Below are 23,733 nucleotides of genomic sequence, written 5' to 3'. Positions count from 1 at the left end.
CGTATCAATATGAACCTTACGTGCTCTCGAAAATTAAAATCTAGAAGTTAAATGAATGGGCATGTAAAGTTTAGAACATAATAGTTTATACAAGACTAGGTAGAAGAGAGGCCAAGAAATTAGATCAATCAGTTCAGTTCACATAAAATGGGAAAATTCTGAGGAACATCGTGGCCAACAATTTATATCAAGGGCATTAACAGAATTCAAAGAGGACTACAATCATATATCAGACCTAAATTGACGAAACAGAACATCCAGGTGGCCCCAGAATCCTCGTTAAAACAGAGGAACGATGAGCCTTCAAAAATATGAGCGTAAACACTAAAGCAGCTACCAAGTAGTAATGCTTCATTCTGGATCAGGTGAGCCACCAGGAACCAACTGTAATAAGCATGACACAAAGCATAAGCCTCACTAATTGATGCTCAAAAAATTGCATGAAAATAAATATGAGGACCTATGCCTCATAATATCATTAAGACCTTTAATCTCTTTCAGGGGCTAGAAGAATAGTTTGCTAATGCTTCCAAAAAATTACAAACTCATGATCCCTAAAATTACAACTTGGTCTTTCAAATATCACATAGTAACAAACCCATAACAATAACAACATTGAAAAACCATGTTGTAATTTTGAAGGATGATGAATTGCAACTGTAAGAAGCAAAAGTGGTAACTTATTTTTACAGTCCCTGGAAGAGATTTTGATTTTTTTTAAAATCTTGAATTGTCAAGATTATGATTTATTCATTATGGATCCTTGAATGTCATTTTCGTTTCTCGTTACTTACAATGGCAATGTTGTTTCCATTAAGTAAAATCTGGTCCAGCTTTGTTATCCGTCTCCCTTCAGCAGTGATCTCACTGTCATACGAATATAATAGCAATATACCAAAACAGCTTATTATTTGCTTTAGACGACCATAAATGCATGCAGGCACAAACTTACAAATCGGAGAAAGAAGTAAAATTAAAATAACCCCAGGGTAAGCCAGAATTTTCTCAGAAAGTACAATGGCATAGCTTAGTTAATCAGAAGCAAAGTTGCCTCTCAAGTTCCAAACTTTGACCAGATATTCAAATATTTCAAACAGCAAAAAGTTCAATGGGCATGGAAAAACTTGAATCTGTAAACTCTATCAGTCTATCTTCACTCTTCAGCTCCTTTTTGTTAATTTCCTTGCAGATAACTATATGTTCACAGGTTTTATAGGGAAACAACCAGATGGCCACAATTCAGTAACAGAACATCAATATCAAAATTAGAGCATGTATGAAGACTAGGTTTCAGTGAAGTTCTTACTATTCAGTAACATCTTCAAGCACCATGTTGACATATACATCAAAACCTTTGAGAGTACCAACAAGCTCCTTATCTCCTTTCATTATTACCCATAGTTTTGACCCTATACATCGGTCAATCAACTCTGTTTCCAGCATAAATATCCCATAAACAGAGTTCAGTGCTTTATTGGGGGAAAACGAACAAAGTAGAATTAGAGATAGCATGTAATCAGAAGAGTGCGAACCTGATGGAAGAAGCTGCGATGGGTTGTTAGCCATAGACACTCAGTAGGTGATTTTCTCAAAATCTACGGAGACCTACAGGTTACGCGTTAATTCTCAATAGCATAAAAGTACAAAGGCAAGCTTGCTAACATCGATTGATGGTAAAGAAACAAAAATTCGAACAATGAGCAACGAGCTGGTCACTGGACAGTAGACATCATTACAAGGTGGTAAGAACCTAGAAGGAGAGAAAAAGATATAATTGCTTAACATCAGGCTTCGAGCTTCAAAATAGTCCATTAACTGGAGTAGTTATTATAACTCTATAATGTGAGGTGAACGAGAAATACTAAATAGTTAATGATACACTGTTTCCTTCAGAGAAACTCAACAAAGTCAAAATTATCTAGACGATGAACAATGAAAAGACCAACTAACTAAATCTAGAAAAATTCAGAAAATAAGTATAAGAAGACATAGACCAAGAGGGGAAAAAATGAATACAAAGCGGGGAAATCAAAATTTAAAAAAATTTGCCCATGGATCCCGTGGATAATAGTTTCCGAATAATGGGGGAAAGGACTAAGTTCGACAGATGCTTCAGAAAACGAAATCATCCTTCCCCTTCTCTCACCGAACCTTCCGACAAAAACGAAAACAGAACTTCACCAGATTGTGAAGAAAATCATATCAAAATATTTATACTCTGGACAAAATACTAAAAAGAAAAACAGAAACGATAGGGTTATATTATCAAGCACAATGAAAAAGCCATGAACGAGTTACCTCTCGAGCTTCGCTGAGAAGAAATGAACTTTGAAAGCCACTTCTGTGCCCTAAACGTCCATTCGTTGCTTTCTTGTTTCTTTTTCATTTTCTTTAGTAATTTTTTTTTATCAGCATTTTCTTTTAGTAAGTTATTTCCTCTTTGCTTTGAAAAATATTAAAATCACATTATCATTTTTTTAATATTTTACTCCTAAACGATGCTCGTCATTTTTTTTTTAAATCAAAGATGTGGCTCCTCTGATTGGTAATTAAAATATAGTCAAAATATTATAAGAATGACAAAATTTATTCCTCCCTTTTTTAATAATAAGTCAATATTCTAAAACGAATTGACATGAAAAGTTGATGAGTGAATATAAAATCATTATCTGGTGTGTTTTGAATCTCACAAGGCCATGCTGAGTGATCTAAGGTCAGCTCAATACGTGCATGACATGGCTCCTTTTGAGAACAGATTAAATCTCGTCTTCACTTGAGTCTATCAATTAAATTTTTTTTTTCTTTATGATTTTAGGCTAACACAATTATAAAAAAGGCTCAAACTAAAAACAATGGGAGGGCATGAGAGATAATTGACATAAAAAATCATCTCAATTTCACTTTTTTGAATTACTTACCCTATATTTCATATTTAAATTTAGTTTATTTTTAGTTTGTAAGTTTTTATAACTGTAATTTTATACCTTATTTTTCATTCATCAAAAACACTTTGTGGAGGTGGAGGATGAAGTAGTGGGAGCTCTATGAGGACTGAGTAGGATGAGGGTAAGGCCACGTGAGGAGAGGATTTCAATGGGTATTTTATTATTTTTGTCATTGCATCTCTAAATTTGGGGGGCTTGGGACTTTAGAAATATTTTTACATTTCACGAGACTTTAAAGTATTTAATGAATTTTTATGAAAGTGACTTTTCCTTTCTCTTTATGAAAAACTCATATATTTAGTCTTATATACTAAATGTATTTGTTTTCAATTAGACGTATGTTTTTAATTAAACCAAGACATGTGAATCTTATATAAATTATTTAATTATTATTATTAATTTTATTAATATATTAAATCCACTTGTTATAATTTGATTAGATATAAATATATTAAGTATATAAGATTAAGTATGTAAGTCTTATTTTTTCTCTTTCCCTATCTTTTCCAAGCATCAACTGTTAGAGTAACATACAAAATACATACACCCTATTTGGTACATGGAATTAAAGGGTTGGGTTTGGGATTGTGATTGTAAAAGCCTAACTTTTTATATTTAGTATGAATCATTTAGAAGACCAATATGAGTCTCAATCCTAACTTTTATGGGATTTTTCAATACCACAACCCTATGGAATTGAAAAATCAATTTTCAGATTAAAAATATTCAGACTAAATTTCCCTTCACACGTTTCTCTTTCCATCGTTCCTCTCATCTCCATCCTCGATAGTATGCTATCTTTCACTTTTGCTCCCTTCTCCCTCTATCGTTATCTTTCCTTTCTTCGGCATCTTCAACCAAGAGAGCAATGTCACTGGTACTCGTTCGATTTCAAGTTTGCCATCAATGGTGATTTGGTTTGATTCAAGCATCCTCGCTGATGTTGTCGAAGTGGGGAGTTGGGTCACCAGGGGGTTTCAAATTTGTCGAGAACCATTTGCTGGAAGTTGCTATTAATTAAATATGGATTAATGTTATTTCATTGTAGCTTAGAAGCATTTGTTCATCGGATATCTCATCTCCTAGGATTATTTTCGACTTGCAGCACAATGACACAAAAATGAGGGCAATATCTTTTACATTATTTTTGTTTCATTTGATTCCTGTTTGTTTTTTAATCCCGTGACATAACAAACATAATTTTTATTGAAGTTATTCCTACTCCCACTCTCATTCACAATCCTTTAAATCAATACATAATACAAAACAGGCCATAGTATCTTCTAATCTTGTGCAGGTTATAATAATCCAATTCATAATATCAAATAATAATGTTCTGGGCTAATCAAAGTCTAAAAACAAATTATTCACTAATTAGAAGGAATTAAAATCGATAATTAGAAGAAAGCAACATGTCTTTTGTTAAGTAACCCCTTTCTTTTTATAATATATAATTAGCCACATGACAAATGAATGTTTAAACAGCTACTCTTTCCTTACACTTACAACCGATGACTATGAAAATGTAATTATGGCTTGCAAGCTTACTAGCATTTTTGAAATCCTTGAACAAATTTACTCCTTCCATCCTTATATATAAGATGTTAGGTAGAATTTTTTTTTTGGTCCCTAAATATAATGCTTGTTAGAATATTTTTTAAAATAAATGGACAATTTTGCTCTTATGTTGTCTTGAAAATGAAAAAAGCTATGTACTGTATTAATTTACTTTTGAAAATTAGTCAAGGGCAAAATTAAAAAAATATATTATGCTTTTAAATAAATAACCAACTTTTATTAATTTACATGAATCAATTAAAAACATCTTATAGATAAAAATAGAAGGGGTACTTCTCAAATGCATAACTTCATTCAATACCAACTTATAATAGTAGGTAAATTATAAGTTCACAAGTTCCTCCCCCTTTGAGACACTCACACATTCCATTGACACATTTACGGTTACCCCCATGATGTATCTGCCTTTTTTCTCAACCATTTGTTATAGCTTGATTCCATAGTTTACTGTTTCCTAAATCCAGACCTTCGCAAACAAGCTTTAAGGAAAACAACATGGATACCACAATACAAAGACATTGGCCTTTCAACCATCATTTTGGCCACACAGGAACATACAACATATTTTTCCCCATTCCTTTTACAGTGTCTTTGAGACCAATTTGGCTGCAAAAGGTGTATCATTTTTGGCATTACACGTGCGGGTAGCAAAGATCAATGTTTGTGTGGGAAGCAAGGAACAAGAAGATTTCTGACATTGAATTTTCCTCTGCTCATGAACTCTTCACATGACTAGTGCCTTAAGGCTCCAATTTTTACACAAACTACAATTTTTTATTGCTTATAAATACTTTTTTTATTGAAAATAATCTTATTCAAAATAAGATCGATTGCTAAATATAAACACTTTTTTTAAAAAAAATTTAAATATTGATTCATTATATTATGAGAAACTGACATCTTTTGTTAGTTAAACTCAATCATGTTGGTACAAACTGCAATTTTTTTAATATTATGTTGGCAATTACTTTCTCTCCGTCTAAGAAAAGAACGAGAACACCTAAGTATTTCATAGGGAAATAACCCACGTTAAAGCCCATTAAAATCCATATTTCCTGCTTAGTTAATATTTTCCTTCATCCCATCCACACATATTTCGGATTATTTATTATAATTTGCAATCAAATTGATAGCCTTTGAGAACTCAGTGAAGGCTTCTATTAATTCTTTACCTAAATCAAGACTTAACATTGTAAACCATCAATAAATCATTAGCCAAGCATGAATAGATGAATTTTGAAGTATATTGATATAAAATTTAAATTTGCACCAACTCGGGTTGTCATGTGTAGTGGGTTCAAATTAAAACTCTTATACATGTAACAATTTAATTACAAAGGATCTACTCATCAGTGTTCCCCTCAACATTTTTTAGGAGAAAATCTCTTGTATAAATTTGCTTATTTAAATTGAACCGAGTGTATTGTGATCGATTTCATATAGTTTCATTTTATTTTATGTTTTTAAGAGTGAAACTAGAGCTTTATTGTTTTCGAGGTCCCCAACGGACATGACTATTTTTTGGCCGGACAAAAAAAAAACAAAGAAACTTGTGCGTTGAATGAATTCAACAAAGCAATAAGTGCTACAATCTCGAACATTATGTTTCTTTTTGAAAAAAAATAAAATTTATATTTCTTATTTTTTTGATAAATCTCTCTTTCTTTTTGGCCAATTGATTCATTTCTTATTGTATATTAAATGAAAATGAATATCATAATAAATACTAAAAATTTGACCAAAGATTCAAGAAGGAAATAATTTGCCTAACTCTGATTTTCTTTTTTGCCAACACCTAACCTTGATCATTTTGTTAAACATTTGCTATTTTAATTCGCAAAAGAAAAAAATCCTAGTTTTCATTATCCTTCAATTCAGTCACCTCAAAAAATGTTTAACAAGCAATTTAAACAATTTCATCACAGTAAACGGAGGCCACAAAGAAAGAAAGTAGAGGAAAAGATAGCAAACAAAGATCGCCAAACTAACAAATTGAATCAAATAATTTCAAAGGGGCAACACATAAGATTGAGCATCATTACACAAAATTCAATTCATTATTTCACTCGTTCTCAACAAATTTACATCAACACCCACATATTCATTCAATGTTCTCAAGGGTATAAAAAAGCTCACTTTCCGGGGACAAAGTTTGTGGCATAAGCCCAAGCATTGTTGTTGACTGGGTCGGCAAGGTGGTCGGCAAGGTTTTCCAATGGGCCCTTTCCGGTCACGATGGCCTGAACAAAGAATCCAAACATTGAGAACATGGCCAACCTTCCATTCTTGATCTCCTTCACCTTCAACTCAGCGAAAGCCTCTGGATCATCAGCAAGTCCCAATGGGTCAAAGCTTCCACCTGGATAGAGTGGGTCTGTAACCTCACCGAGAGGTCCACCGGCAATACGGTAACCCTCAACGGCACCCATCAAGATCACTTGGCAGGCCCAGATGGCAAGGATGCTCTGTGCGTGGATCAAGCTTGGGTTGCCTAAGTAGTCAAGCCCGCCCTCGCTGAAGATCTGGGATCCGGCCTTGAACCACACGGCCTCGCCGAATTTGACACCATTGCGGGCCAAGAGCTCAGGGAAGACACATCCCAAAGCTCCGAGCATGGCCCACCTGGCATGGATAACTTCAAGCTCACGGTTCCTGGCGAAGGTCTCCGGGTCAGCTGAGAGCCCAGCGGTGTCCCAACCATAGTCACCAGGGAACTCACCGGTCAAGTAGGATGGGGGCTCACCAGAGAATGGACCCAAGTACTTGACACGGTCCGGGCCGTACCACGGGCTTCCAGAGGAGACAGGCTTGGTGACAGTCTTCCTCATGGAGATGCGGCCAGTCTCAGTGGCGGAGGGAGCAAGTGGTACGGCCTTACCGGCAAATGATGGGGAAGACAGAGCCATGGTGGAGGCAGCCATGATTAGGAACTTGAAAGAACCGTTAAGGTGGGCTTTTACGTGATGATGATTGAGACGGTGGAGGGTTTGAAAGAGATAGGTGGGCTTTTATATTGAATGAAGAGATTGGCTTCTTATCTCCTTGATATCAAAATCTTCACTCTCATTGGATGTTCAAGATTTCGGTGTTGGATCTCTCGGCCTATCTGGCACTCTCTCATCCGCCAGAGGCTAAGAGTAGTAGCCAATGTGACTAATCCACGTGTATGTTTGGATTGTGGCCTCATTCTCCTCTTGTATTCTGGATCCACGGCCATAGAAAGGATGATAATCCAGTTTCACACTATTATCTCCATACTTTTCAGAATTATAAATAAATGAATTTAATTTTGATTTGTCTTTTAAAATTTGGCCGAGAAAAAATATATAAAGAAGATGGTCTAGAAAGTCATTTATGAGAGAGCAGGATTAGACAAATTTTAGTATATTGAATATTAAAAAACTGAAAACAACATGTGAAAGAATCAAACTGGTCTTAATTGATGGTTATAGAAATGAAATGAGAGATATTTTCATGAATTGAAATCCAAATATTGTGGTTGTAATAACTTAAGAATATGATTGCAACCAAAAGTTGCAAAATTATTGGATTCGTGAAAGAGGCTTATATATATTTCATCTATTCCCCTAATTCTATAATAACAAGCAAAAAAAATCTCAAGATATAAGAATTAAAGGTCATGTTAATTCAAATTTCAAAATACTTTTAAAACTCAATAGTACAGAAACGAACCAATCAAGATATCGGTTGACATGTTTTACTAATTGAATTGTGAAAAAAATGTGTTTGAACTAGTGATCATTGAACAGCTCACATGCGCGCGCGCGAACATGTCAATATGATAATGAAATATATTATTAAAGAGAATTCATCATGAAAAAGTATTAACCTTTTTTATCACAAAAAATTATTAACATTTTAATTTTTTTTAGAAAAAGTATTAACATTTTATAGTAACAGAGTTCTTGTTCATTAAAGGTTGGGTAGTTTTACCTTATAAATTAATTTATTCGAATAATGAAAACGGTGGATTTAGCATGATTTTAAATTTATGTATAGTTGGCGGGAAAAAAAAACAATGATTTATAATTGTGGCGGTTGGTTTCATGTAATACATTATACAAGGTTTTCTAGTGTTCTGAATATTATCTGAATGTTTATATTGTCCAAAATATGTTTGGATTTTTAAGAGCTGAATTATATATTGGGGGAATTGCTAAAACAATACCTGACCACAAATTTAATTATAGCAAAGAACCTGAAAATTTTTCTAAGAGGAGGCCACTCGCTCACAATATGTTTAAAAGTAAAAAGATTAAATTACCTTTCACAAAATCTGCCTCCCTCCCCCAAAAGTTCTCTCCTCCTGTGAGAGCTTCTCCCGCCCCTAGTAAGTGTTTTCCTTGATAGTGTCTTCCCAACAGGCAAGAGAGAGTGTTACTTTGGTGAGTGAGTAAGTATTTCGATGAGTAGTGTCTTGTGTCCGCAATTTGAAACAAATGGAGAAATTAAGGTTCATCAACTCTTAAATGTAAGATTTCAAGTTTAGTGATTTTGCTGATTATTGTTAATTTAAGCTTTCAAGTTTATTTTATTATTGAAAATTAGTCCTGAAAGCCAGGTTTTCTATGAACACGATTTGGATCTAGCTCAGTGCGAGAAAGTGTAGGCGGTAATGGAGCTTTTTTGTTTCCCCCCTTGTGCGCGTGTGTGTGTGTGTTTTTTTTTTTTTTTGTCATTTCTTCTTCTTTTTATTTTTGCAAGATTTTTATTTTGATTTCCACAAGAATTTCCAGTTTGGGGCCTTTCAGAAAGCCGAGTACCCGGGCTCAATTCTCACGGGTCAGGTTAGCTTCCTTGTGATTTTTCTTTTCAAACCTCCATTTCCTTGCTCTCTATTTTTTTCCCTAACTTTAGAAAGAAAAAAATTACTCAATGACGAGCACAAGCTTAGAAGAAAATCTCATTTCAAAAGATAGTTGTTGGTGGAAAGAGTCTCTCACACTTATAAACCCCATACCATTTGTGAGACTTCTCAATGTGAGACTCGTAACAATGTCACCCCATCAAGAGCCGATGTCCCCAGCGGCTTCACTCCATAACACTTAGTCTCTTGCTGGTCAGAACCCTTCATAGGTAATCTTTTTCATGACACCTGTCTCTCAATAAAAGTACCAATGTGACAGCACAAACCTAAAGAAAAGCCCATCTCAAAAGACTAACCTATTAAGAGGGAGAGCCCTTTAAACTTACAAGTCACATACTACTTGTGAAACTTCCTGATATAGGACTCATGACAATGTCACCCTGGCAAGAGTTGACGTCCCGACGACTTTACTTCACAACAATTCACTCAATTTTTTGCTGGTCAAACCCTCTATGGGTAGTTCTTGCCCTTTTGAGCTCTTCTTTCACGTAATTAATTTCACTTATTATCGTCAATATGTCATTAATAACGGTGTTGATCCAACGTGTGCATTAGAATAGATTGCGCCTTGAGGCTGCATTAATTTGCTTCAGACTGCTGAATAAATTGTTGATGACTTTGTTATTGAATGGCTAAGACATTTCATACTCAATTCATTTGGATTCACTTGGAATTATCAAGGCTGACTGAGAAAGTTTAGCTGCAGGTTGTTAAATTGGACCCATTAGATTTATGTAGGTGAAAAGTACACTTCTATTTTATAAGAATTACTGGGCAATTACTCTTGTTCAAAATAAATTTTGAGACTCATGATTTTCGTGGGAGTGAATTTATCAGAGGTGTCATATTTACAGTGATAAATATGAACTGAGAACAGAAATTGAATAATCCTAATTATATGACGCTGCATTGTGGTTGTTCTTTGTATTATTCGCCTCTATTTCAGACTGGATACTACCGCTCTGTTTGTGAGTGTATGGTAAAGGATTTTGCAAATAGAATTTTTTGACGTATCTGTACATGAAGTTCTAATTAAAGTGCCATGTAACAGTGCTCCCCCCTCTGGAACTTGATGATAATTGCAAATGGAAAAATTCTAATTAAAGTTCATTAGAACAGTACCGTTTTTGTTTTGTCCTAAACCTTAATTCTGACAATTTGATTAAGCTATCCAACATTGAAATTCAGAGCCCATAGATGCTTCATGAGTTTTTGCTAGTTCATTGCAACACCAAAGTCCTCTAGTCAACTAAGATACATCAGGTTTTTGTTTGCTATTGTGTGAATTGGAGAAGAAGTTGATCATCCTAGATTGATTACTTAGTAATTTTTGTTCATGAAACACGCTTTAGAGGGTTTGAAATTCAACACAATATTTGCAACTGAAACCATAGTCTTCTTGTGTTAAGGCAAATGCAATATTTTGCCACTAAATTTGCTACATACTAAAAGTGCTTTCTCATATCTGACATTGATTTTTGCAAATATTTGGCATCAGCAAAATGGCATTTGGTATGGATTCTAGGTTTTCCAAAATGCTGGAGAAGGAAGAGGTTAGGATGAATAAATTAGGAGTATCATTAGGATGTGTCATTTGAAAATGTTCTTGTCAATAAAATTGTTTTCATTTGTAAAGCATGCATAATTATGTGTATGCGTATCTTAGAATATAAAAATCTATTTTTTGTAACTTTTATCATACAAATTACATGATATGATAAATAAATATTCGAATTCAATTTATTGTCTCAAATGTTACTTTGCTCATAAACTTTACATATGACAATAGTAACCATGGCTGTTTTCTTAAAAATTTGAAAATTTTCAAAATTTTTACTTACATTTTCAGAATATCAATTAGTGTTTTCATGAAAAAATAATTTTTTTTAAAATATCCATTTATATTTTCATGAAAAACAATGATATATTCAAATATTTAGTTCATATATCCTGAAATTTTTAATTTTCAAATTTTGTATTAATAAAGGATTTTTGAATATTCATTATGAATATTCGAATACAAGGTGCATTATGTGTAAAACTTTGATATTAGGATTTCTTTTCCAAAATATGTAAAGAACATATTCGAATATAAAATATATTTCATGTAAAATTTTGGCCACTAAGATTGTTTTTTAGAATATACATATGTAATATTTGAATATGTGAAAGAAAATTACATGTCATTAAAAATCAGTTGCATATGATTAAAGAAAGCTTGCATATGCTTTCAAAGTGATCTATTAGCGAAATTAGTAGGGAATATTCACATATGCATAAGTGATATTTGAATATATAAAAAAAATTATATTTTATTAAAGATCAGTTACATACTGTTAAAGAGACGTTACATATGTTTTCAAAGGTATCAATGAAAAAAAAAATTAATAAGAAATATTTGAATATGTATAAGTGATATTCGAATATATAGTAGAAAATTGCATTTATTAAAAATCAATTGCATATCATAAAAGAGAGGTTGCATATGCTTTCAAAAGTGTCCATGAAAAAAATTAGTAAGGGATATTTGAATATGCATAAATGATATTCACATATATTAAAAAAATTATATTTTGTTGAAAATCAGTATCATATCATTAAAGATAGGTTGCATATGTTTTCAAAAGTGTCCATGAAAAAAATTAGTAAGGGATATTTGAATATGCATAAATGATATTCACATATATTAAAAAAATTATATTTTGTTGAAAATTAGTATCATATCATTAAAGATAGGTTGCATATGCTTTCAAAGGTATTCATAAGGAATATTCAAATATGCAAAAGTGATATGCGAACATATGAAAGAAAATTACATATTTTTGAAGATCGATTGCATGTCGTGGAAGAAAGGTTGCAGATGCTTTTAAATGTATGCATAAGGAAAATTAGAAAGGGATATTCAGATATGCATAAGTGATATTTGAATATATGAAAGAAAATTATATTTTGTTAAAAATTAGTCAGATATCATGAAAAAAAGATTGGATATATTTTGTTGAAGATGATTTACATATATCATAAAAAGAAACATTGCATATGACATATTGACATTAAAGGAGCTCATGCTTTAGGGCTTAATAAATTGACATCGAAGGACATTATTTCACATATTGACACCAAAGAATATTGTGTTATAAATTGATATTTAATTATTAATAACAAAGGACTTGTGATGTATTAACAGTCAAGAACCTTACATGACATATTTACAATGAAAAATTTTGCTCAATTTTTGTTTTCTTAATCATTTAGAACATTTATATCATTTAACTTTTATTAATTATTGACAGCGAATGATTTTTTCTCCAAAACAGTTCCAAGTTCTTCTTTACAGTTAAATTTCTGGTGGAGTTTTGCTTTTTTGGCAATTTCCCCTTATTTATTTTATAAGATGCCTTAGGAGTAACTTCTCATCAATTTATATTTGTCAACGTCACTTTGTGTGATCCAATCTGAACAGGGCGTTATCATCCACACTCCCGCTCTGCCCCTTTGTATATTTGCACCAAGACACGTGTTTTTTGAAATTTCTAGGCTGTGACACTATATTCACAATATTTTTACATTATGTTCAACTTTGTTTTTCGTAATTAGTACGTTCAAATTTTTAAAATTAAATATAATTTATTAAATAATATATTTCATTAATCTCTATTTTGTGGTGAAAAATGTAAATGTAACATGTAATAAATTTCAAAAATATTATGTTAGTCAAAGTCTCAAATATATGCAATATTTGTTATAAGAAATATCACTATAGTATATATTTTAATTTTAAATAAAATGAGTGTAAATTCTCCAAATAAAAAAAAAAGAAAGATTAATTTTAGTAAACTAATAGTTTGCTCATTTTAAATAAATTGATGAGTAAACCAGCTGTATTAATTTTAGTAATTTTATAAATGTTGCCAGCACATCTGTTTAACCTTAGCATTAAGAATTTCAATTTTTTTTGTCCGACCTAAAAGTTTCATATTTGATTCTTTTACTAGAAAGAACTACGTTCTGAAGCATTTTACATTGACTCATTTTTAACGACACTCGTGCTAGTATATCAAAGACAACATCTTGGACCAACTAAATTTGGCGTAAGTGACTGAGTTTTGAATCTCAATCCTCATATAAATATAGCAACTTAGTTTAGAGATATCCATCATTTGCCTTCCATAGCTTGGAGGAAATAATTTTTTTATTCCCACAAAAAAAGATGATCATCTCATAAAAAAATGATCATGATCTATACATAGTTGTAATTATAATTTTGAAAAAAAAATCAACTATAGATTGAATGTTATAGAAATATGATTTCATTTTATGATAATTGGGAACTTAATAATTAACTTTGACAGATTTTACCTAATTAGACATATTTCTCCATAAATTATGCAGAATTAAAAAAAAATCATATCATTCATGACTTGTTAATGAGCAAACAACGTTAATGAGCAATTTCAATTTTAGTGATATAAGGCGAAGAAAATTACACGTGCAAATTGAGCAGAATAAAATCGAGCAACTTTTTTATAGATCGAACATCATTACACAAAATTCCAAGTCGTTGATTTCACTGGTTCTCAACAAATTTACATCACCACCAATTGATCCAAAGTTAAGCGGGGGGAAAAAAACACCCTCTCTCTCTCTAGAACTTTCACTTTCCGGGGACGAAGTTTGTAGCATAGGCCCAGGCATTGTTGTTGACTGGGTCGGCAAGGTGGTCGGCAAGGTTCTCCAATGGACCTTTTCCGGTCACGATGGCCTGAACAAAGAATCCAAACATTGAGAACATGGCCAACCTTCCATTCTTGATCTCCTTCACCTTCAACTCAGCGAAAGCCTCTGGATCATCAGCAAGTCCCAATGGGTCAAAACTTCCACCTGGGTAGAGTGGGTCTGTAACCTCACCGAGAGGTCCACCGGCAATACGGAAACCCTCAACGGCACCCATCAAGATCACTTGGCAAGCCCAGATGGCAAGGATGCTCTGTGCGTGGATCAAGCTTGGGTTGCCTAAGTAGTCAAGCCCGCCCTCGCTGAAGATCTGGGATCCAGCCTTGAACCACACGGCCTCGCCGAATTTGACACCATTGCGGGCCAAGAGCTCAGGGAAGACACATCCCAAAGCTCCGAGCATGGCCCACCTGGCATGGATAACTTCAAGCTCACGGTTCCTGGCGAAGGTCTCCGGGTCAGCTGAGAGCCCAGCGGTGTCCCAACCATAGTCACCAGGGAACTCACCGGTCAAGTAGGATGGGGGCTCACCAGAGAATGGACCCAAGTACTTGACACGGTCCGGGCCGTACCACGGGCTTCCAGAGGAGACAGGCTTGGTGACAGTCTTCCTCATGGAGATGCGGCCAGTCTCAGTGGCGGAGGGAGCAAGTGGTACGGCCTTACCGGCAAAGGATGGGGAAGACAGAGCCATGGTGGAGGCAGCCATGATTAGGAACTTGAAAGAACCGTTAAGGTGGGCTTTTACGGGATGATGATTGAGACGGTGGAGGGATTGAAGAAGTTGGATGATATTTTATAGTGGATGAAGTGGATGGCTTCCTTATCTTCGGGTTATCAAAATCATCACTCTTATTGGTAGCCACAAGATTTCGAGATTTTATTTCTCAACCTATCTGGCACACTCTCATCCACCAAACGGTAACAGTGGTAACCAATGTGAACAAGTCACGTGTAGGCTTAGAATCCGATCACATGTCCTGCTTACTCACCACTGTATTTGAAAATCCGGATGCCAAGTCAAAGAAATGGTAATTCGGTTTCGAACTGTATTATTATTTGATAAATTATAATGTTAGTATCTGAAATGTGGTGGTTGTAATAACATGAAAGTTGCTCGATATTTTTTTCTCTGAGTGAGCCACGGTGCAGTGCAACTAGGCAATGTATGATCGAGCTTATTCTGTTATTGTTTTTAAAGGGTCCACGTTTGTTCTCTGAGCACCTTGAATATTTGAAAGTGAAGCTTTTGAAATCAGCTGTATTATCAGCAACATCTTATTAACAAGTTATGAATATTACAGTTCATTTTTAAAATTTTATGCAAATCCCATCACTTCCTTATAGTTAGTTTGTATTTGGGGAGCACACTATTTCAAGTATTTTAACTTATTAATTCGCTTCCAAGTTAACAAAATGGTAGGGTTTTCTTTTGGCCTGAAATTAAAATGATAGATTTAATTTGATTGTTTTAAATATGAGTGACTTTAGAGTTGAGATAATTTAATTCATTTAATCCACTAGTTACACTTATTCTTTTGATAACTTTTAAAACACCAAATACTTTTTTGATACATTTTGATCAATATATATATATATATATATAAGAGATATACACTCATGACTTGTGAATAATTGATCGTGTTTATATTATGATCATTTAAAAAGATATCAATCTATATATCCAGATTTTATATGCATATAAGATTTATTATAAACTGCAGTATTGACAACTTGTACTACTTATTTCCTTAAAATCTACCTAATTGTATTATAAATCGGAGGTTTTTCTTCTGATAGATAAAAAATTGAGAGATATGATTTACTTAAAAGAAAATTAAACTGAATTTGAAGAAGAAATTATAATTAAGAATAAAAATGTAAATAATGTCTGTGTGATAAGAGTGGATGATTAAAAGTGGGAAAAGCGTGGAGGTTTTTCCCCCAGGCCAAATATTACAAGCTTTCTGACTTTTTTTAATCACAAATTTAAATATAAGATTTTAGAAAGAATTACATCTAAATCTTACTCAATATAATTAATTACTATTAGGTCCTGGACAATTAAACTTGGGAGAATGATTGCACAATGTGTTGACAATTAGTTACTTTCAAATTTATCAACAACTAAATTTAAAAGAATGATAATTAAAAATAATTAATTGTGTCGAACGAAGTTTAGATATACATTTTCTATATATTCGCCCTTGCGATAATTACTACCCGTGGTCCAATTTGAATAGAGCCTTCTCATCCACAAATACAGTTTGTATATTTAGCCATAAGACAAAAGCCTTTTATTTATTATTTCTAGGCTGTTAAAGTTGTTATTTTTACTGTACAGCGGTTCACTTCTCTGTTTTTGCAGATATAGTGCTATCCAGACGAAAAAATGGCAACATTTTATTGGATGGAGCAAGCACTTTTAATATTGCTCAAGACATTTGATCCGAGAAAACAATCCAGGTATGATAAGTGGACCGAAAAAATCCAGCTTTTCAAGATGGAACGAGAGAAATTTGGATATTGGATCCCATAAAGAAAAAAGATTTTCTGTTTCAACTTTCAAGCCATATATAGAGCCCCTCTAGGTCCAACGTTGCATCAACAACTGCCTGTTCAAACTCAATTAAAAGTTCTTTTCTTGAATTATGGTGTCATTTTGGAAGTATCACTACAATCTAACAATGGCACTCTTCATCATTAGCTGGGCAGGCAGTGAAACTAGCCGCCTCCACCCCTGAGCTTGGGGTTGGACGGATCACCATGAGGAAAACAGTGACCAAGCCTGTTTCCTCTTGTGTCAAGTACGCGAGCCCCCATCCTACTCTTTTGTTTTTTTTTTTTTGGTAGAAAAGAAGGTTATACCCTATATATTATAAAGCAAATTACAAAGAAGGGGATTGAGATCCCAAACTATCCAAAGAAACTAAACTCCTTAAAAACGTAGGAGCAACCTCAAACGAAGAAGAACAAATAATTCCTTCCTTAGTAAGTCTGCCACTTGGCTTTGTTCCCGCTTAACAAAATGAACCTTGACTTTCCAACTCCATTGAAGCATATTGGTTACCTCAGCAAGGACATTGCTACCCTTGAACTGTCCGTAGATGTATGAATTTGGTCAACCAATTCCTTGCGATCGGATTCTGGTAGCACTTTCTTGAAACCAAAATCCCAAAGAAGCCTAAGACTTCTTAGCACAGCCCATTCTTCTGCTTCGTAGGCGCTGCACGCTCCTAGAACATGACAGAAGCCTGCTATCTAGTAGCCCTCATGGTCCCATAAGACATCACCACACCTAGCTTTATGGTCCACTAGAGACATAGCCCCATCTACATTCATCTTTACCCACCCATAAGGAGGCGGTAACCACTTGAGATTGAGAGGCTGAGAATTCGAACAGCAAGCAATATCCAGATTATTATTTTCAACAAAAAATTTCCAGGTAGAGACAATGACAATAAGTGGATCGTCGGGTTTGTGAGAGTTGGAATAAAAAACACTATCATTCCTCCATTTCCACACCAACCGCTCCCCATATCAAATTCCAATCCAGACTAAGATCTATCTCAAGTTCTTACATTAAATTGAACTCAATCCAATCTTTGAGGGACATCAAAAAAAATAAGGAAACATACCTTGCACGCACCAATTTCCTCCAAACACTCTGAGCATACACACAGTCCCGAACTATGTGAAGACCATCCTCTGTCTCATTCTGGCACCAGTTGCCCCCATCCTACTTGATTGTTGAGTTCTCTGGTGCCTACCATTGGGACACTGCTGGGCTCTCTGCTAACCCAAAGACCTTTGCTAGGAACTGTGAGCTTGAAGTCATCCATGTGAGGCGGGCCATGCTTGGAGCTTTGGGTTGTGTCTGCCCTGCACTCTTTGTATGGTTAAAGGCCGGATCCCAGGTCTTTAGAGAGTGTGGGCTTGACTACTTGGGCTTGGCATCCTTGCAATTTGGGCTTGCCAAGTGATCTTGATGGTTGCCGTGGAGGGCTACCATATTGCTGGTGGGCCTCTTGGAGAGGTGACCGACCCACTCTACCCAGGTGGAACCTTTGATCCATTGGGCTTGGCTGATGACCCAGAAGCTTTTGCTGAGTTTAAGGTGAAGGAGATTAAGAATGGCAGATTGGCCATGTTCTCAATGTTTGGATTCTTTGTTCAGGCCATTGTGACTGGATAGAGCCCACTGGAAAACCTTGCTGATCACCTTGCCGACCCAGTGAACAACAATGCTTTGGCCTTTGCCACAAACTTTGTCCCCGGAAACAGAAAGTGAACTTGAAATGGGCTAAATGGTCATTGTATTTAAAAAACAAAAAAAAAAAAGAAAATGAACCAGAGTTAACGATAATGGTTAATGATTTGGAGAGGGGTAACTAGTAGGACGTGTATCAAAATCTGTTTCTACGGAAAACATGAATTATATGTATGAATTTACCTTCTATTTCCTCTGGTTGAATGATACCTTCCAACATTTGTAATTTTTACCTCACTGTCTTGCCTTGCCAAGTGCATGATCAGACGATTAAATTTGAAACATTTATCAGCAAGCCTTTCAAATCACATACATGTTACAAGATTTACCCATCTATTTTGATTCTTTTGAATCTCAAAGCTTGAACAGTATAATTTTCAAATGACCAATGTGCATCCATGCCAAATGCATCATAATCTCTAATAGCATCCTTTGAATTGTACAATGACAAATGCAGATCAGTCCTAAAGACATCTCAGAGACTTGTGTCGATTGGATAATTCAAATTTGATGAAAACAAACAGCTTTGGACCTTATTGAAATAAGCACAAGATGAGAACTCAATGAACTGGCAAAATATCAGGAGTATTTCCTGTAAGTTATTGGGAATATTGATGATTTAAAAAACTCCACCATCTACATGACAAAGTAAATTTCAATCTTCTTGATTATTCTTTTAAGCCCTACTCTCAAATTCGTCACTTCTTACCCTCTGAAATGTCAAAGACCAAGAACTACCACAAACTACTTACTGCAGAGAATCCAAAAAAATGGAGAATAACATGCTGCAAGTTTTCTTTGTCTCCCCAAACGAGCTCAAGCTACCATCCTTAGTTTTAGTGTTAATAGAGGTCCCATCTTATGCTGGTTCATACAGGCCCAAAACGTGCCCATCAATACACCTCATAGCGGCAACCTACTTGCAAGCAAATCATATCAGACAACCATGGTTCTAAGCCTATGAAAATATAAAGCATTATATCTAATACGAATCATTACCTTTCCATGGATCTCATGTTTTATAGGACCATCTAGCTCAGCTCCTAATGACATTAATTTAGTCACTGTGCTGTTGATGTCAGTAACTGTAAATGATAGCAGCGAGGAGTATCCCTCCTGCAAACCATGGTTACTGTGAAACTAAATTAGTGCGTTTAGAACCAAATAACACGGATAACCCCACAGAAGTAAAAGGTAGGACTATCTACCCAAAGTTTTAACCCAAGATAAATAAATGACATCGCTTGATGCTCAGTCAATTGCCAAAAAAAAATTGATGCCTAATTCAAGTTGCGCATAGAATTAATACAGTAGCTTCCATTTGAAACAAATAATCCTAAAAATACGGATGTTTTTCCACATCTTAAGCCATGTCACAGGGGAAGAAAAACAATTCATCTCCCCATGCATGTTTTCTACATTCAGAGCTAATGAACAAATAGAAAATTCATCCAGACAACCAAAGTCAGAGTTGACAGCATTTGAATGCATATCTAATCAATCCTCCTGCCGTGGAAGAATAGCTCAATTCCACTACCATACCACCCCTATTAAGAAGCATATTTATGGGGCAATAATAAAGAAAGAAATGACCAACCAGACCATGATCATCTGCTACCATCTTAGAGAAAATGTTCAGTGAGAATTTTTTTTTTTTTTTTTGATATCCTTCTTATAATCATTATAAACAAGGCTCTCTCTCCTCAGCTCAGGAAATGCAACTAAAATGAAGCATGAAACCTAAATTAGTGATGACACCCAGAATTCCTCTGACGGGGAAAGCTCTGCTATCTTATCAACTCGACTTTTCCAAGTTTTCGCACAACACCCTTTTTGCATTTCAAAATGAGAAATGCACAAAGATCAAACATCAAATGAACTGCCATGATGCCATCAGCAAACTTTCTAGGAAGAAGCGGGCCAAAAGCGTTAAAATGTGGGTATGTGAATTTTCATTGATCAATGAAATGTTTCATGTCAATTCTTGAGATATAAGGTTGGCAAGATTAAATTCTTTTTTAGTTAGGGAAGAAATATCTGGTAAACGCAATCCGGGCACCCTTCTATTTAGTAGAGAATAAAACCAGCAACAAGCTTTCTCCAAATTGATGGCATCCCTTAGCTGCTCATCTTCGTTCTTTTGGCATTGTAATCTCATATAAGTAACAATTTATGAATCGACATTTTATCAAACCGGTAGAGCGCATCAGATAAAAGAGACAGGCGATTAGAGAAACATACCTGGGAGAATACATTAGGGCAAGCTTGAGGGGACCGGATCGAAGTTCAGCCCAACGAAGAGTGCAGACGTCGACGGTGAAGTCCAAGCCTTCCGCGTAGAATCGAGCAGCTTTGGGGACGTCCTTGTGAAGTTGTAAAATCCACCTAAACGACGCCGCCATAAAGGAGTCTGCGCACGCCTTCGATTTCACCTGCCGGAGGATGACGGTCAACAGCGGCTACTCACTGGCGAACCACTCGCACGCTCCGAACTAATCCCTCAGACTTTCACTTGTTTTTAGGGGGACAAAATCATTCCTTCAATAGTAACTTCAGTAACAACATCTTAGTTTTATATATTACTAGCATGGATGAACATGCAAAAAAATTCAATAGAGTATGTTATAAGCACACGATCTTCTGCTTGAAATTGAAATTTCACATTTGAGTAGTTTTATTACTCTTCTTCAATTTGATTAGAAGAACATTAACACAGTTGTCTTTTAAAAATATTTCTATGAGGCTGCACACATAATAAATAAGGATTTAGCTTATGCCTAGTGTTAAGAAGAGGAAAAATTTAAGCTATATGGTAAATCTTCTTAGTCATCGAAATTAGATAATAAAAAATAATAAAAATGAGATAGAATATGGGTACTGGCTATACTACCGTATTTCAAGTAAGTTGAATAGAAGATAAAAATAATGTTTTTATTTCTTGGGCCTTAAATCTTTGAGAAAGAGTGGTAAAAGGAGGGTGAATATATGCAAAATTGGAAAAATTTATAAAATTAATTAATTAAGATAAGATAGTATTAGATAAAAAGAGTAATGATTTTCTCCCATTAAGAAGGACAGTTCCAAATCAATGCACAATTATGGATCCATTAACAATAGTGAATGGAATAAAAATTATATAAAAAATTATATAGTGAATGGAATAAAAATTATATAAAAAAAGGTTTTCAAACAAATTACATACACGCTTGTCTAAAAAATCAAATACAAGTGAAAAACAAAAGGAAAGAAAAAGATGTGCTTAGCAATTTTGTTACAAACATATTACAACCAAAGTTAAAAAATCAAACAATTTTCACAAAAAAAAAAATAGAGAGAAGATTGAGTTAGTTTTGAAAGAAATGAATGAAACTGAGAGTAAAATGAAGACTGAGCCTGAGAGGGAGATGAATTGAGAATGAGATTGATGGAAAATTTCACCAAGAGAGATGAGGCATCGCTTGTGGCTTATGGCTTCGAACCTTAACTTTGGTGGCAGTTGATAGCATATTCATGATATTGGATGAGGATGAAATTTAAAAAGTTTATATGGGCTTGCAAATGTAATGGGGAATCGGTGCTTAGAGTTAGAAGGAGAACTAAATGTTATGATATCAGATTGTGAGAGAAGTAATGATAGGATGAAAGTTGTGGAGATAAAAAATTATTTTATGATTAATAATTAAATTGTGGATTCACATAGATAGTTAATACATATATTTTAGGAAAGTTGTCAGTGTTTAATTTTAAAAATTGTAAATTAATTTAAAATCTCATAACTTTTAAATTAATTCTTATATGCTTGTGATATTTTTTTAAAAAAATATTTACATTAAAAAGATAATTAGTCCTAAGTTGGTAGAGAAATTCTCAAAAGAAGATCAAAATAGTTGAAGGATTGAAGGCATTTTATTAGTTTTTAAGTTGAGAGAAGTTATGTTTTATTAAATTTTAAATTGAGAGAAGTTATTGTATGATAATAGATGAGATTATGAGAGAGAGAAAATTTAAGAATAAATTAAAAAAAGATTAAGATAATAATAGAAAAAATAAAGGATAAGAGAAAGTTATCTTGACATCTTTAAATATCATATTTATTATTTTTATAAAACATTTTAAAAACCAATATAGCAATGGATAGGATCATGAAAGAGAAAGTTTAGGAATAAATTAAAAAAATAGTTAGGATAACAAGAGAGAAAAATAAGGGATCAGAGAAAGTTATCTTGATAGTTAAAGATCATGCTTATTGTTTTTAAAAAATATTTTAAAAATCAATGCTAATGTGGATAAGCCAAAATGGTAGCATTACAAAATCTTCTTATTTGTCAAGCTATGGATGATGCTTGTAGTTCTACTTTTGTGTGTGTGTGTGTGTGTGAGAAATTTTATTATTTGTTACGTTTATTTTAAATTTTTATTAAATATTATAACATTATTAAAAATAATTTATTATTTACATATTACAAATTCTTTTAATAATTTTTTTATTTTTATTAATAATTTTCTATTTGTAATTATTCCAAATTTATTATTTACATATTACAAATTTATCAACTAAACTATACGTATTTATTATTAAAATAACTTAAATTTATAAGTTTTTTTTTAAATACAAAGAGGCAAGTCAAGGCTTGAAAACATTACAAAAGCTTAGCCAAAACCAAGCACATCAAAAGAGATAGTCTCCATACAAAACTCTGGATATGAGCACAGTAGTTGAAACTCCCTACTCGATAAATGGGCATGCCTTGCAATACTATTTGCGCATTTGATTGACTCCCTATAAGTGTGACTAACGAAAATGCTCCATTCTTGATAGACAAGGTCTCGGATCTCTTTAATTAAAGTTGTGAGAGGATGACATAGTCCATACTTCTTAAAAATAAGGCTTACAACTTCTAGAGAATCAAAAAAGACCTGTACACATTGGATACCTTCCTGATGGCATACCTTAAGTCCCATTCTAAGTGCTATAAGTTTAGCTTCCAAAACTGATGTCAAGCCAATCCTATATTGAAAACGTAGTACCCACTTGCTTTTAGTGTTGCAACAAAACCCTCCACAAATAGCATAGCCCATTTGGTTGATCGAAGCATTCATGTCCAAGTGCTCAGACCACTACGAAGGGGGGCACCATATATCATTTGCAGTTGTTGAAACCTAAAACACCTCATGCTTGTATGCATCACCATTAGTTTCTTCCACGAGATGGAATAGACACTAGTGATACATTTCTTGAGGTTTGATTTGAGCATCTCCAAATAATTTGCTACACGAAGTTTTTCAAAGTACCCAGCAGACAATCCTAAAGGTCCTTG

The 23,733-nt window shown here is 34.0% G+C and overlaps 3 protein-coding genes and 1 pseudogene across 5 annotated transcripts; 1 reads left to right on the top strand and 3 right to left on the bottom strand.

Annotated features, from left to right (window-relative positions):
* Positions 1–119: 119 nt before the first annotated feature.
* Positions 120–2,383, bottom strand: LOC129286707 (sm-like protein LSM5). 2 transcript variants are annotated; one of them, XM_054922707.1, is made up of 5 exons: positions 2,299–2,383; positions 1,533–1,605; positions 1,307–1,430; positions 795–867; positions 120–384 (listed from the first exon to the last, which is right to left on the bottom strand). In XM_054922707.1, the coding sequence occupies exons 2-5, from the start codon at positions 1,564–1,566 to the stop codon at positions 352–354; spliced, it is 264 nt and encodes an 87-aa protein (XP_054778682.1). In that variant the 5' UTR covers positions 1,567–1,605; positions 2,299–2,383; the 3' UTR covers positions 120–351. The 2 variants fall into 2 exon arrangements, with proteins under 2 accessions (XP_054778682.1, XP_054778684.1); XM_054922709.1 differs by having other exon boundaries at positions 1,533–1,597; positions 2,299–2,377.
* A 4,116-nt stretch (positions 2,384–6,499) lies between these two features.
* LOC129285216 (chlorophyll a-b binding protein of LHCII type 1-like) lies at positions 6,500–14,917 on the bottom strand. Its single transcript, XM_054920796.1, has 3 exons — positions 14,070–14,917; positions 9,815–9,821; positions 6,500–7,057 (listed from the first exon to the last, which is right to left on the bottom strand). Exons 1-3 carry the CDS (start codon positions 14,852–14,854, stop codon positions 6,656–6,658), a joined length of 1,194 nt encoding a protein of 397 aa, XP_054776771.1. The 5' UTR covers positions 14,855–14,917; the 3' UTR covers positions 6,500–6,655.
* A 2,058-nt stretch (positions 14,918–16,975) lies between these two features.
* On the bottom strand, positions 16,976–20,972 carry LOC129285634 (uncharacterized). Of its 2 annotated transcripts, XR_008587249.1 has the most exons (5): positions 20,657–20,972; positions 19,415–19,547; positions 19,168–19,331; positions 17,784–18,411; positions 16,976–17,532 (listed from the first exon to the last, which is right to left on the bottom strand). XR_008587249.1 is itself a non-coding variant. In XM_054921387.1 (3 exons), exons 1-3 carry the CDS (start codon positions 20,815–20,817, stop codon positions 19,275–19,277), a joined length of 351 nt encoding a protein of 116 aa, XP_054777362.1. In that variant the 5' UTR covers positions 20,818–20,972; the 3' UTR covers positions 18,740–19,274. The 2 variants fall into 2 exon arrangements, 1 of the variants encoding a protein (XP_054777362.1); XM_054921387.1 differs by lacking the exons at positions 16,976–17,532; positions 17,784–18,411 and having other exon boundaries at positions 18,740–19,331.
* LOC129285635 (chlorophyll a-b binding protein 1D-like) lies at positions 17,838–18,436 on the top strand (annotated as a pseudogene).
* Positions 20,973–23,733: the final 2,761 nt, after the last annotated feature.

Source organism: Prosopis cineraria, unplaced genomic scaffold (genome assembly GCF_029017545.1).
Source record: "Prosopis cineraria cultivar Desert tree isolate PC_DT_omini unplaced genomic scaffold, ASM2901754v1 PC11, whole genome shotgun sequence".
NCBI classification, from domain to species: Eukaryota; Viridiplantae; Streptophyta; class Magnoliopsida; order Fabales; family Fabaceae; genus Prosopis; species Prosopis cineraria.
This window is presented reverse-complemented; position numbering and strand designations above follow the sequence as displayed.